This window comes from Scyliorhinus torazame, chromosome 2 (assembly GCF_047496885.1).
Source record: "Scyliorhinus torazame isolate Kashiwa2021f chromosome 2, sScyTor2.1, whole genome shotgun sequence".
NCBI classification, from domain to species: Eukaryota; Metazoa; Chordata; class Chondrichthyes; order Carcharhiniformes; family Scyliorhinidae; genus Scyliorhinus; species Scyliorhinus torazame.
In genome coordinates, this window is record NC_092708.1 from 16,109,665 (window position 1) to 16,125,249 (window position 15,585).

Genomic DNA, 15,585 nt, shown 5'->3' on the forward strand with positions numbered 1-15,585 from the left:
GTACCACGACCAACCAAACCCTTAACGAACGTCTCCTTGTCTTCCCTAGGAAGTCCTGCTCCGGGACCTCACTCCCAACCTGGGTGGCAGCTCCTGGACCCATCCTGCTCCGCAAACACTTGCGGGCGTACAAGTCGGACCCATTGGTCGAGAGGGTCCACCACCTTCACGCTAACCCTCAATACGCCTACGTGGCGTACCCCGACAGCCGACAGGATACGGTCTCCCTACGGGACCTGGCGCCCGCTGGATCCCCACCCACACCCCCACCACCAACCCCATCCTCCCTCCCACCGGCGCACCCCACAGCCGCCCCCTTCCCAGGTGGATCGGTTCTCCCACTGGTCCCATCTAGGAGTGATGAAGCTGCCGAAGAAGCCGAAGCCACGCTCCCGGAGCCACGGATGCCCGAGCTGGCGCCTGCATCACCGCCGAAACTGCGACGATCGCAGAGGACGACCACGGCCCCCGACCGACTAATTGCTTCATTTTGAATGAAAATAAATACTGTAATTAGTTGCAACATGTAACGAGGCAAAACACTGTACTAATGTATACCGGGTACCTCCGTAACCTTAACCTCTACCACTGTGTAATGCGAGGCCACCACCCCCGGTGGACTCTTTTTTTTAACAGGGGGTGAATGTGGTAGTCGGTATTAGGGGTATTACGGTACCCAGGTTGGTGCTGTAAGACCATTGGTGTGGGAGGTACCTGAGACAGCAATATCATTGGTGAAGCCTGCCTGCTGGTTCCGCCCAGTAAGGCGGAGTATAAGAGCCTGTGTCTCCCTAGCAGCTGCCTTCTGTACCTGCGCTGCTGGGGAAACATCTAGTCCAATAAAGCCTTCAATTGTCACCCAATCTCGCTTCTGGAGATATTGATCGAGCATCACTTTGTATCTAACCCCGTGCTGTCCCTGCCCAGGGAGTGTTTGATGGGGACAGTGTAGAGGGAGCTTTACTCTGTATCTAACCCCGTGCTGTCCCTGCTCAGGGAGTGTTTGAAGTGGACAGTGTAGAGGGAGCTTTACTCTGTATCTAACCCCGTGCTGTACCTGTCCTGGGAGTGTTTGATGGGGACAGTGTAGAGGGAGCTTTACTCTGTATCTAACCCCGTGCTGTACCTGTCCTGGGAGTGTTCGATGGGTACAGTGTAGAGGGAGCTTTACTCTGTATCTAACCCCGTGCTGTACCTGTCCTGGGAGTGTTTGATGGGGACAGTGTAGAGGGAGCTTTACTCTGTATCTAACCCCGTGCTGTACCTGTCCTGGGAGTGTTTGATGGGGACAGTGTAGAGGGAGCTTTACTCTGTATCTAACCCCGTGCTGTACCTGCCCAGGGAGTGTTTGAAGTGGACAGTGTAGAGGGAGCTTTACTCTGTATCTAACCCCGTGCTGTACCTGTCCTGGGAGTGTTTGAAGTGGACAGTGTAGAGGGAGCTTTATTCTGTATCTAACCCCATGCTGTACCTGTCCTGGGAGTGTTTGAAGTGGACAGTGTAGAGGGAGCTTTATTCTGTATCTAACCCCATGCTGTACCTGTCCTGGGAGTGTGTGATGGGGACAGTGTAGAGGGAGCTTTACTCTGTATCTAACCCCATGCTGTACCTGTCCTGGGAGTGTGTGATGGGGACAGTGTAGAGGGAGCTTTACTCTGTATCTAACCCCATGCTGTACCTGTACTGGGAGTGTTTGATGGGGACAGTGTTGAGGGAGCTTTACTCTGTATCTAACCACGTGCTGTACCTGTCCTGGGAGTGTTTGATGGGGACAGTGTAGAGGGAGCTTTACTCTGTATCTAACCCCGTGCTGTACCTGTCCTGGGAGTGTTTGATGGGGACAGTGTAGAGGGAACTTTTCTCTGTATCTAACCCCGTGCTGTACCTGTCCTGGGAGTGTTTGATGGGGACAGTGTAGAGGGAGCTTTACTCTGTATCTAACCCCGTGCTGTACCTGTCCTGGGAGTGTTTGATGGGGACAGTGTAGAGGGAGCTTTACTCTGTATCTAACCCCATGTTGTACCTGTCCTGGGAGTGTTTGATGTGTCTATTAGTGAGGCCAACAGATACATTTTAGACATATGTATAAACCATACGCTCTGAATCAGAGGCTGGGCTGTATCGATTGTTACCTATTGATGGGTCAAGTTTCTTTGGTTTGTTCCACACGAGCGTCACAGTCCGACCAGTAACTCCAGACACCACAGCTGCACCATTGGGTGGATCAGGAACCACATCTGGATTAAAGGCAAAAACATACGCAATAATATTTCACAACCAACATAGTCACCTCCGCCCTTCCACAGAGCTGTAGGTTTATCGTGTCCACAGAGGACAAACTGCACGAAACATCATTTGCAGCAAACACGTACGTGGGGGTTTTCCGAATCTTGCGATGTGTTTCCCGGCATCGGGAGACAGCTTGCTGTTCGCCGACAGAGGGATCTTCCGGCCCCGCTAATGACAACGGGTTCTCTCATTGAATCCACCCCAGGCCACTGGGAAACGTGCGGTGTGGGTGCGCCATCGATGGGACAGGAACTTCCCACTGGCTGGAAAATCCCCCTACCCCCACCACAGAACGGGAGTCACACGCCAACACCAGACAGAATTGTCAGACTGCCAAACAACAGCGGGATACAGAGCAGCTTAATAACCTGGCAACAATCACCTTAGAAACAGAAACCTCATGGTTTAGTCAACTTGTAATCAGCCCTTAACTCCCGAGAACTGCTCGATTAGGTTCCAGTCTATAACTCACTCCCGGGTATCTGTTATTCTATATATAAACCAACCCGAACCCCTCGATTAGATTCCAGTCTGTAACTCACACCCGGGTATATGTTATTCTATATATAAACCACCCCGAACCCCTCGATTAGATTCCAGTCTATAACTCACTCCCGGGTATCTGTTATTCTATATATAAACCAACCCGAACCCCTCGATTAGATTCCAGTCTATAACTCACTCCCGGGTATCCGTTATTCTGTATATAAACCAACCCGAACCCCTCGATTAGATTCCAGTCAGTAATTCACTCCCGGGTATCTGTTATTCTATATATAAACCACCCCTAACACCTCGGTTAGATTCCAGTCTGTAACTCACTTCCAGGTATCTGTTATTCTAAATATAAACCACCCGAACCCCTCGATTAGATTCCAGTCTGTAACTCACTCCCGGGTATCTGTTATTCTATATATAAACCAAACCGAACCTCTCGATTAGATTCCAGTCTGTAACTCACTCCCGGGTATCTGTTATTCTATATATAAACCACCCCGAACCCCTTGATTAAATTCCAGTCTGTAACTCACTCCCGGACATCTGTTATTCTATATACAAACCACCCAAACCCCTCGATTAGATTCCAGTCTGTAACTCACTCCCGGGGATCTGTTATTCTATATATAAACCACCTGAACCCCTCGATTAGATTCCAGTCTGTAACTCACTCCCGGGTATCTGTTATTCGACATATAAACCACCCGAATCCCTCGATTAGATTCCAGTCTATAACTCACTCCCGGGTATTTGTTATTCTATATATAAACCACCCTGAACCCCTCGATTAGATTCCAGTCTATAACTCACTCCCGGGTATCTGTTATTCTATATATATAAACCACCCCGAACCCCTCGATTAGATTCCAGTCTGTAACTCACTCCCGGGTATCTGTTATTCTATATATAAACCACACGAATCCCTCGATTAGTTTCCAGTCTGCCACTCACTCCCGGGTATTTGTTATTCTATATATAAACCACCCGAATCCCTCGATTAGATTCCAGTCTGTAACTCACTCCCGGGTATTTGTTATTCTATATATAAACCACCCTGAACCCCTCGATTAGATTCCAGTCTGGAACTCACTCCCGGGAATCTGTTATTCTATATATAAACCACCCTGAACCCCTCGATTAGATTCCAGTCTGTAACTCACTCCCGGGTATCCGTTATTCTATATATAAACCACCCTGAACCCCTCGATTAGATTCCAGTCTGTAACTCACTCCCGGGTATCTGTTATTCTATATGTAAACCACCCCGAACCCCTCGATTAGATTTCAGTCTGTAACTCACTCCCGGGTATCTGTTAGAACAAAGAAATTACAGCACAGGAACAGGCCCTTCGGCCCTCCCAGCCTGCGCCGATCCAGATCCTTTATCTAAACCTGTCGCCTATTTTCCAAGGATCTACTTCCCTCTGTTCCCCGCCCGTTCATATATCTGTCTAGATGCATCTTAAATGATGCTACTGTGCCCGCCTCTACCACCTCCGCTGGCAATGCATTCCAGGCACCCACCACCCTCTGCGTAAAAAACTTTCCACGCACATCTCCCTTAAACTTTTCCCCTCTCACCTTGAAATCGTGACCCCTTGTAATTGACACCCCCAGTCTTGGAAAAAGCTTGTTGCTATCCACCCTGTCCATACCTCTCATAATTGTGTAGACATCAATCAGGTCCCCCCCTCAACCTCCGTCATTCCAATGAAAACAATCCTAATCTACTCAACCTTTCTTCATAGCTAGCACCCTCCATACCAGGCAACATCCTAGGTGAACCTCCTCTGCACCCTCTCTAAAGCATCCACATCCTTCTGGTAATGTGGCGACCAGAACTGCACGCAGTATTCCAAATGTGGCCGAACCAAAGTCCTATACAACTGTAACATGACCTGCCGACTCTTGTACTCAATACCCCGTCCGATGAAGGCAAGCATGCTGTATGTCTTCTTGACCACTCTATCGACCTGCGTTGCCACCTTCAGGGTACAGTGGACCTGAACTCCCAGATCTCTCTGTACATCAAATTTCCCCAGGACTCTTCCATTGACCGTATAGTCCGCTCTTGAATTAGATCTTCCAAAATGCATCACCTTGCATTTGCCTGGATCGAACTCCATCTGCCATTTCTCTGCCCAACTCTCCAATCTATCTATATTTTGCTGTATTCTCTGACAGTCCTCGCTATCTGCAACTCCACCAATCTTCGTATCATCTGCAAACTTGCTAATCTAACCACCTATACTTTCGTCCAGATCATTTATGTATATCACAAACAACAGTGGTCCGAGCACGGATCCCTGTGGAACACCACTAGTCACCTTTCTCCATTTTGAGACACTCCCTTCCACCACTACTCTCTGTCTCCTGTTGCCCAGCCAGTTCTTTATCCAACTAGCTAGTACACCCTGAACCCCATACGACTTCACTTTTTCCATCAATCTGCCAGGGGGAACTTTATCAAACGCCTTACTGAAGTCCATGTATATGACATCTACAGCCCTTCCCTCATCAATTAACTTTGTCACTTCCTCAAAGAATTCTATTAGGTTTGTAAGACATGACCTTCCCTGCACAAAACCATGCTGCCTATCACTGATAAGTCTATTTTCTTCCAAATGTGAATATCCCTCAGTATCTTCTCCAACAGTTTGCCTACCACTGACGTCAAGCTCACAGGTCTATAATTCCCTGGATTATCCCTGCTACCCTTCTTAAACAAAGGGACAACATTAGCAATTCTCCAGTCCTCCGGGACCTCACCCGTGCTCAAGGATGCTGCAAAGATATCTATTAAAGCCCCAGCTATTTCTTCCCTCGCTTCTCTCACTTACCTGGGATAGATCCCATCCGGACCTGGGGACTTGTCCACCTTAATGCCTTTTAGAATACCCAAAACTTCCCCCTTCCTTATGCCGACCTAGAGTATTTAAACATCCATCCTTAGCCTCAACATCTATCATGTCCCTCTCCTTGGTGAATACAGATGCAAAGTACTCATTAAGAATCTCACCCATTTCCTCTGACTCCACGCATAAATTCCCTCTTTTGTCTTTGAGTGGGCCAATCATTTCTCTAGTTACCCTCTTGCTCCTTATATACGAATAAAAGGCTTTGGGATTTTCCTTAACCCTGTTAGCCAAAGATATTGGTTCATGACCCCTTTTAGCCCTCTTTATTGCGCGTTTGAGATTTGTCCTACTTTCCCGATATTCCTCCAAAGCTTCATCAGATTTAAGTCGCCTAGATCTTATGTATGCTTCCTTTTTCATCTTAGCTAGTCTCACAATTCCACCCGTCATCCATGGTTCCCTAATCTTGCCATTTCTATCTCTCATTTTCACAGGGACATGTCTATCCTGTACTCGAATCAACCTTTCCTTAAAAGACTCCCACATTTCAACTGTGGATTTACCCTTAAAGAGCTGCTCCCAATCCACATTCCCTAGCTCCTGCCGAATTTTGTTACACTTGGCCTTTCCCCAATTTAGCACTCTTCCTTTAGGACCACTCTCGTCTTTGTCCATGAGTATTCTAGAACTTACGGAATTGTGATCGCTATTCCCAAAGTAATCACCGACTGAAACTTTAACCACCTGGCCGGGATCATTCCCCAATACCAGGTCCAGTATGGCCCCTTCCCGAGTTTGACTATTTACAAACTGCTCTAAAAAACTCTCCTGGATGCTCCTTACAAATTCTGCTCCATCTACGCTTCCAACACTACATGAATCCCATTCAATGTTGGGGAAGTTAAAATCTCCCATCACGACCACCCTATTGCTCCTACAGTTTTCTATAATCGGTCTACATATTTGTACCTCTACTTCACGCTCGCTTTTGGGAGGCCTGTAGTAAAGTCCCAACAATGTTACTGCACCCTTCCTATTTCTTAGCTCTACCCATAGTGCCTCAGTGCTCGAATCCTCCATCGTGCCCTCCTTAATCATAGCTGTGATATCATCTCTGACCAGTAATGCAACTCCTCCACCCCTTTTACCTCCCTCTCTATCCCTCCTGAAGCATCTATACCCTGGGATATTTAGTTGCCAGTCTTGCCCTTCCCTCAACCAAGTCTCAGTAATACCAATAACATCATATTCCCAGGTACTAATTCAAGCCCTAAGTTCATCTGCCTTACCTGCTACACTTCTCGCATTGAAACAAATGCACCTCAGACCACCTGTCCCTTTGCGTTCATCATCTCTTCCCTGTCTACTCTTCCCCTTAGTCACATTGAGTTTATTATCTAGCACCTTACTGGCTTTAGTTGCTGCCTCTTTACTGACCTCTAACCTCCTAATCTGGTTCCCATCCCCCTGCCACATTAGTTTAAAACCTCCCCAACAGTGTTAGCAAAAGCACCCCCTTGGACATTGGTTCCAGTCCTGCCCAGGTGTAGACCATCCAATTTGTAATGGTCCCACCGCCCCCAGAACCGGTTCCAATGTCCCAAAAATCTGAATCCCTCCCTCCTGCACCATCTCTCAAGCCACGTATTCATTCTGACTATTCTTGAATTTCTACTCTGACTGTCTCGTGGCACTGGTAGCAATCCTGAGATTACTACATTTGAGGTCCTGCTTTTTAACTTATCTCCTAACTCCCTAAATTCTGATTGTAGGACCTCATCCCGTTTTTTACCTATATCGTTGGTGCCTATATGCACCACGACAACTGGCTGTTCACCCTCCCCCTTCAGTATGTCCTGCAGCCGATCTGAGACATCCCTGACCCGTGCACCTGGGAGGCAACATACCATTCGGGAGTCTTGCTTTCGACCACAGAAACGCCTGTCTACTCCCCTTACGATTGAATCCCCTATGACTATAGCCCTGCCAGTCTTTTTCCTGCCCTTCTGTGCATCAGAGCCAGCCACGGTGCCATGAGCCTGGCTACTGCTGCCTTCCCCTGGTGAGCCATCTCCCCCAACAGTATCCGAAACGGTATACCTGTTTTGGAGGGAGGTGACCGCAGGGTCACCTGCACGGCCTTCCTGCTCTTTCTCTGCATTTTGGTCACCCATTCCCTGTCTCCCTCACCAATCCTAATCTGCGATGTGACTAACTCACTGAACGTGCTATCCACGACCTCCTCAGCATCGCGGATGCTCCAAAGTGAGCCCATCCGCAGCTCCAGAGCCGTCATACGGTCTAACAGGAGCTGCAACTGGACACACTTCCCGCACATGAAGGAGTCAGGGGCATCGGTCGCGTCCCTGAACTCCCACATTGAGCACGAGGAGCATAACACGGGTCTGGGATCTCCTGCCATTTTTACACTTAGCTGATTACAAATATAATATCGAATAATGAATAAGTGAAAAGAATAAGGATTTTACTTACCAATCACAGTACCTACCAACCCATGAAGAGTTAAATTTCTCCCAGCTACTTACCTTCCTGATAGACCTCTGGCCACTGCTCCCGCCGAAAATCTGAAGGCCTTCTCCTGCAAGTTAAGTTTTAAAGGGTAAACTTACCTTCCCGACAGACCCCTGGCCACTGCTCCCGTGGAAAATCAGAAGCTATAACTTGCGGATAAAAGAAAAAGAAAAGGGAGAGCTTACCTGATATTCACTCACCCCCTTAGGTTAGAGGAGGTGGAAGGGTGGGAGACACTACAAGTGTAGTGTCTCGGGTTTAGCAACTGCCCAACGAAATAGCGGTAAAAATCAAACATTTAAGCACCTACCTGATTCCCAAGCTGCACTCCGGCTCCCTCTCTCTCTCCAGCTCCCGGAAATGAAGGCCACTGGAACCTGGGGGCACGTTTAAACACCTACCTGAATCCCAAGCTGCACTCGCTGCGCTCCGGCTCCCTCTCTCTCTCCCGCTACCAAAAATGAAGGCCGCTGGAACCTGGGGGAAAATTTAAACACCTACCTGAATCCCAAGCTGCACTCGCTGCACTCCGGCTCCCTCTCTCTCTCCCGCTCCCTGAAATGAAGCCCGCTGGAACCTGGGGGCAAGTTTAAAGACCTACTTGAATCTCTAGTTGCATTCGCTGCACTCCGGCTCTCTCTCTATCTCCCGCTCCCAAAGTTGAAGGCTGCCGGAACCTGGGGGAAATTTTAAACACCTACCTGAATCCCAAGCTGCACTCGCTATGCTCTGGCTCCCTCTCTCTCTCCCGCTCACGGAAATGAAGGCCGCTGGAAACTGGGGGCAAGTTTAAACACGACCTGAATCCCAAGATGCACTCACTGCACTCCGGCTCCCTCTCTCTCTCCCACTCTCGGAAATGAAGGACGCTGGAAACTGGGGGCAAGTTTAAACACGACCTGAATCCCAAGCTGCACTCGCTGCGCTCCGGCTCCCTCTCTCTCTCCCGGAAATGAAGGCCGCTGGAACCTGGGGGCAAGTTTAAACACGACCTGAATCCCAAGCTGCACTCGCTGCGCTCCGGCTCCCTCTCTCACTCCCGCTCCCGGAAATGAAGGCCGCTGGAAACTGGGGGCAAGTTTAAACACCTACCGGAATCCCAAGCTGCACTCACTGCGCTCTGGCTCCCTCTCTCTCTCCCGCTCCCGGAAAACTCACTGTAACTCACTCCCGGGTATTTGTTATTCTATATATAAACCACCCCGAACCCCTCGATTAGATTCCAGTCTGTAACTCACGTCCGGGTATCTGTTATCCTATATATAAACCACCCCGAACCCCTCGATTAGATTCCAGTCTGTAACTCACTCCCGGGTATCTGCTATTCTATATATAAACCACCCCGAACCCCTCGATTAGATTCCAGTCTGTAACTCGCTCCCGGGTATCTGTTATTCTATATATAAACCAACCCAAACCCTCGATTAGATTCCAGTCTGTAACTCACTCCTGGGTATCTGTTATTCTATATATAAACCACCCCGAAACCCTCGATTAGATTCCAGTCTGTAACTCGCTCCCGGGTATCTGTTATTCTATAAATAAACCACCCCGAACCCCTCGATAAAATTCCAGTCTGTAACTCATTCCCGTGTATCTGAAAATGAAAATGGAAATCGCTTATTGTCACAAGTAGGCTTCAAATGAAGTTACTGTGAAAAGCCCCTAGTCGCCACATTTCCGGCGCCAGTTCGGGGAGGCTGTTACGGGAGTCTGTTATTCTATATATAAACCACCCGAGCCCCTCGATTAGATTCCAGTCTGTAACTCACTTCCGGGTATCTGTTATTCTATATATAGACCACCCCGAGCCCCTCGATTAGATTCCAGTCTGTAACTCACTCGGGGTATCTGTTATTCTATATATAAACCACCCTGAACCCCTCGATTAGATTCCAGTCTGTAACTCACTCCCGGATATCTGCTATTCTACATGTAAACCACTCCAAACCCCTCGATTAGATTTCAGGCAGTAACTCACTCCTGGGTATCTGCTATTCTGTATATAAACCACCCCGAACCTCTCGATTAGATTTCAGGCAGTAACTCACTCCGGGGTATCTGTTATTCTATATATAAACCACCCCAAACGCCTCGATTAGATTCCAGTCTGTAACTCACTCCCGGGTATCTGTTATTCTATATATAAACCACCCCGAACCCCACGATTAGATTGCAGTCTGTAACTCAGTCCCAGGTATCTGTTATTCTATATATAAACCAACCCGAACCCCTCGATTAGATTCCAGTCTGTAACTCACTCCCGGGTATCTGTTATTGTATATATAAACCAACCCGAACCCCTCGATTAGATTCCAGTCTGTAACTCACTCCCGGGTATCTGTTATTCTATATATAAACCAACCCGAACCCCTCGATTAGATTCCAGTCTGTTACTCACTCCCGGTTATCTGTTATTCTATAAATAAACCACCCTGAACGCCTCGATTAGATTCCAGTCTGTAACTCACTCCCGGGTATCTGTTATTCTATATATAAACCACCCCAAACGCCTCGATTAGATTCCAGTCTGTAACTCACTCCCGGGTATCTGTTATTCTATATATAAACCAACCCGAACCCCTCGATTAGATTCCAGTCTGTAACTCACTCCCGGGTATCTGTTATTGTATAGAAAACCACTCGAACCCCTCGGTTAGATCCCAATCTGTAACTCACTCCCGGGTATCTGTTATTCTATATATAAACCACCCCGAACCCCTCGATTAGATTCCAGTCTGTAACTCACTCCCGGGTATCTGTTGTTCTATTAATAAACCACCCTGAACCCCTTGATTAGATTCCAGTCTGTAACTCACTCCCGGGTATCTGTTATTCTATATATAAACCACCCTGAACCCCTCGATTAGATTCCAGCCTGTAACTCACTCCTGGGTATCTGCTATTCTATATATAAACCCCTTGAATCCCTCGATTAGATTCCAGTCTGTAACTCACTCCTGGGTATTTGCTATTCTATAAATAAACCAACCCTCACCCCTCGATTAGATTACTCTCTGTAACTCACTCCTGGGTATCTGTTATTCTAAATATAAACCCCCCCCGAACCCCTCGATTAGATTCCAGTCTGTAGCTCACTCCCGGGTATCTGTTATTCTATAAATAAAACACCCTGAACATCTTGATTAGATTCCAGTCTGTAACTCACTGCTCGGTATCTGCTATTTTATAAATAAACGACCCTGAACCCCTCGATTAGATTCCAGTCTGTAATTCGCTCCCGGGTATCTGCTATTCAAGAAAGAAACCACCCTGAACCCCTCGATTAGATTCCAGTCTGTAACTCACTCCCGGGTATCTGTTATTCTAAATATAAACCACCCCTAACCCATCGATTAGATTCCAGTCTGTAACTCACTCCTGGGTATCTGTTATTCTATATAAACACCACCCCGAACCACTCGATTAGATTCCAGTCTGTAACTCACTCCCGGGTATCCGGTATTCTATATATAAACCACCCTGAACCCTTCGATTACATTCCAGTCTGTAACTCACTCCCGGGTATCTGTTATTCTATAAATAAACAACCCTGAACCCCTTGATTAGATTCCAGTCTGTAACTCACTCCCGGGTATCTGTTATTCTATATATAAACCAACCCGAACCCCTCGATTAGATTCCAGTCTGTAACTCACTCCCGGGTATCTGTTATTGTATAGAAAACCACTCGAACCCCTCGGTTAGATCCCAATCTGTAACTCACTCCCGGGTATCTGTTGTTCTATTAATAAACCACCCTGAACCCCTCGATTAGATTCCAATCTGTAACTCACTCCCGGGTATCTGTTATTCTATATATAAACCACCCTGAACCCCTCGATTAGATTCCAGCCTGTAACTCACTCCTGGGTATCTGTTATTCTATATATAAACCACCCTGAACCCCTCGATTAGATTCCAGCCTGTAACTCACTCCCGGGTATCTGCTATTCTATATATAAACCCCTTGAATCCCTCGATTAGATTCCAGTCTGTAACTCACTCCTGAGTATTTGCTATTCTATAAATAAACCAACCCTCACCCCTCGATTAGATTACTCTCTGTAACTCACTCCTGGGTATCTGTTATTCTAAATATAAACCCCCCCGAACCCCTCGATTAGATTCCAGTCTGTAGCTCACTCCCGGGTATCTGTTATTCTATAAATAAAACACCCTGAACATCTTGATTAGATTCCAGTCTGTAACTCACTCCCGGGTATCTGTTATTCACAAGTAAACCACCCTGAACCCCTCGATTAGATTCCAGTCTGTAACTCACTCCCGGGTATCTGTTATTCTATATATAAACCACCCCAAACTGCTCGATTAGATTCCAGTCTGTAACTCACTCCCGGGAATCTGTTATTCATAGGTTTCCCACTCTGAACCCCTCGATTAGATTGCAGTCTGTAACTCACTCCCGGGTATCTGTTTTTCTATATATAAAACACCCCAAACCCCTCGATTAGATTCCAGTCTGTAACTCACTGCTCGGTATCTGCTATTTTATAAATAAACGACCCTGAACCCCTCGATTAGATTCCAGTCTGTAATTCACTCCCGGGTATCTGCTATTCTATAAATAAACCACCCTGAACCCCTCGATTAGATTCCAGTCTGTAACTCACTCCCGGGTATCTGTTATTCTAAATATAAACCACCCCTAACCCCTCGATTAGATTCCAGTCTGTAACTCACTCCTGGGTATCTGTTATTCTATATAAACACCACCCCGAACCACTCGATTAGATTCCAGTCTGTAACTCACTCCCGGGTATCCGGTATTCTATATATAAACCACCCTGAACCCTTCGATTACATTCCAGTCTGTAACTCACTCCCGGGTATCTGTTATTCTATAAATAAACCACCCTGAACCCCTTGATTCGATTCCAGTCTGTAACTCACTCCCGGGTATCTGTTATTCTATATATAAAGCACCCCAAACCCCTCGATTAGATTCCAGTCTGTAACTCACTCCCGGGCATCTGTTATTCATAAGTAAACCACCCTGAACCCCTCGATTAGATTGCAGTCTGTAACTCACTCCCGGGTATCTGTTATTCTATATATAAACCAACCCTAACCCCTCGATTAGATTCCAGTCTGTAACTCACTCCCGGGTATCTGTTATTGTATAGAAAACCACCCTGAACCCCTCGATTAGATTCCAGTCTGTAACTCACTCCCGGGTATCTGTTATTCTAAAAATAAACCACACTGAACCCCTCGATTAGATTCCAGCCTGTAACTCACTCCTGGGTATCTGCTATTCTATATATAAACCCCCCTGAATCCCTCGATTAGATTCCTGTCTGTATCTCAATTCTGGGTATTTGCTATTCTATAAATAAACCACCCTGAACCCCTCGATTAGATTCCAGTCTGTAACTCACTCAGGGGTATCTGTTATTCTATATATAAACCACCCCGAACCTCTCGATTAGATTCCAGTCTGTAACTCACTCCCGGGTATCTGTTATTCTATATATAAACCACCCCGAACCTCTCGATTAGATTCCAGTCTGTAACTCACTCCCGGGTATCTGTTATTCTATATATAAACCACCTCGAACCCCTCGATTAGATTCCAGTCTGTAACTCACCACCGGGAATCTGTTATTCTATATATAAACCACCCCGAACCCCTCGATTAGATTCCAGTCTGTAACTCACTCCCGGGTATCTGTTATTCTATATATAAACCACCTCGAACCCCTCGATTAGATTCCAGTCTGTAACTCACTCCCGGGAATCTGTTATTCTATATATAAACCACCCCGAACCCCTCGATTAGATTCCAGTCAGTAATTCACTCCCGGGTATCTGTTATTCTATATATAAACCACCCCGAACGCCTCGATTAGATTCCAGTCTGTAACTCACTCCCGGGTATCTGTTATTCTATGTATAAACGACCCCGAACCCCTCGATTAGATTCCAGTCTGTAACTCACTCCCGGGTATCTGTTATTCTATATATAAACCTCCCTGAACCCCTCGATTAGATTCCAGTCTGTAACTCACTCCCGGGTTTCTGTTATTCTATATATAAACCACCCTGAACCCTTCGATTAGATTCCAGTCTGTAACTCACTCCCGGGTGTCTGTTATTCTATATATAAACCACCCCGAACCCCTCAATTAGATTCCAGTCTGTAACTCACTCCCGGGTGTCTGTTATTCTATATATAAACCACCCTGAACCCCTCGATTAGATTCCAGCCTGTAACCCACTCCTGGGTGTCTGTTATTCTATTTAAACACCACGCCGAATCCCTCGATTAGATTCCAGTCTGTAACTCACTCCCGGGTATCCGTTATTCTACATATAAACCACCCTGAACCCCTCGATTAGATTCCAGTCTGTAACTCACTCCTGGGTATATGTTATTCTATATAAACACCACCCCGAACCGCTCGATTAGATTCCAGTCTGTAACTCACTCCCGGGTATCTGTTATTCTATGTATAAACCACCCCGAACCCCTCGATTAGATTCCAGTCTGTAACTCACTCCCGGGTATCTGTTATTCTATATATAAACCACCCTGAACCCCTCGATTAGATTCCAGTCTGTAACTCACTCCCGTGTGTCTGTTATTCTATATATAAACCACCCTGAACCCCTCGGTTAGACTCCAGTCTGTAACTCACTCCCGGGTGTCTGTTATTCTATATATAAACCACCCTGAACCCCTCGGTTAGATTCCAGTCTGTACTCACTTCCGTGTATCTGCTATTCTATATATAAACCACCCCAAACCCCTCCATTAGATTCCAGTCTGTAACTCACTCCCGGGTATCTGTTATTCTATATATAAACCACCCCGAACCCCTCGATTAGATTCCAGTCTGTAACTCACTCCCGGGTATCTGTTATTCTATATATAAACTAGCCTGAACCCTTCGATTGGATTCCAGCCTGTAACTCACTGCACGATATCTTCGATTCTATAAATAAACGACCCTGAACCCCTCGATTAGATTCCAGTCTGTGACTCACTCCCGGTTATCTGTTATTCTATAAATAAACCACACTGAACCCCTCGATTAGATTCCAGCCTGTAACTCACTCCCGGGTATCTGTTATTCTATATGTAAACCACCCTGAACCCCTCGATTAGATTCCAGTCTGTAACTCACTCCCGGGTATCTGTTATTCTATATATAGACCACCCCAAGCCCCTCGATTAGATTCCAGTCTGTTACTCACTCCCGGGTATCTGTTATTCTATATATAAACCACACTGAACCCCTCGATTAGATTCCAGCCTGTAACTCACTCCTGGGTATCTGCTATTCTATATATAAACCCCCCTGAATCCCTCGATTAGATTCCAGTCTGTATCTCAATTCTGGGTATTTGCTATTCTATAAATAAACCACCCTGAACCCCTCGA

The 15,585-nt window shown here is 46.6% G+C and overlaps 1 protein-coding gene across 7 annotated transcripts in view; it reads right to left on the reverse strand.

Annotated features, from left to right (window-relative positions):
• Window positions 1-15,585, reverse strand: part of spega (striated muscle enriched protein kinase a) — a 1,182,457-nt gene that overhangs the window by 651,335 nt on the left and 515,537 nt on the right. For all 7 annotated transcript variants that reach the window (XM_072468701.1, XM_072468720.1, XM_072468711.1 and 4 more), the window contains one exon: window positions 2,133-2,237. In XM_072468701.1, coding sequence (XP_072324802.1) covers window positions 2,133-2,237 — 105 coding nt within the window. The remainder of the gene's footprint in view (window positions 1-2,132; window positions 2,238-15,585) is intronic.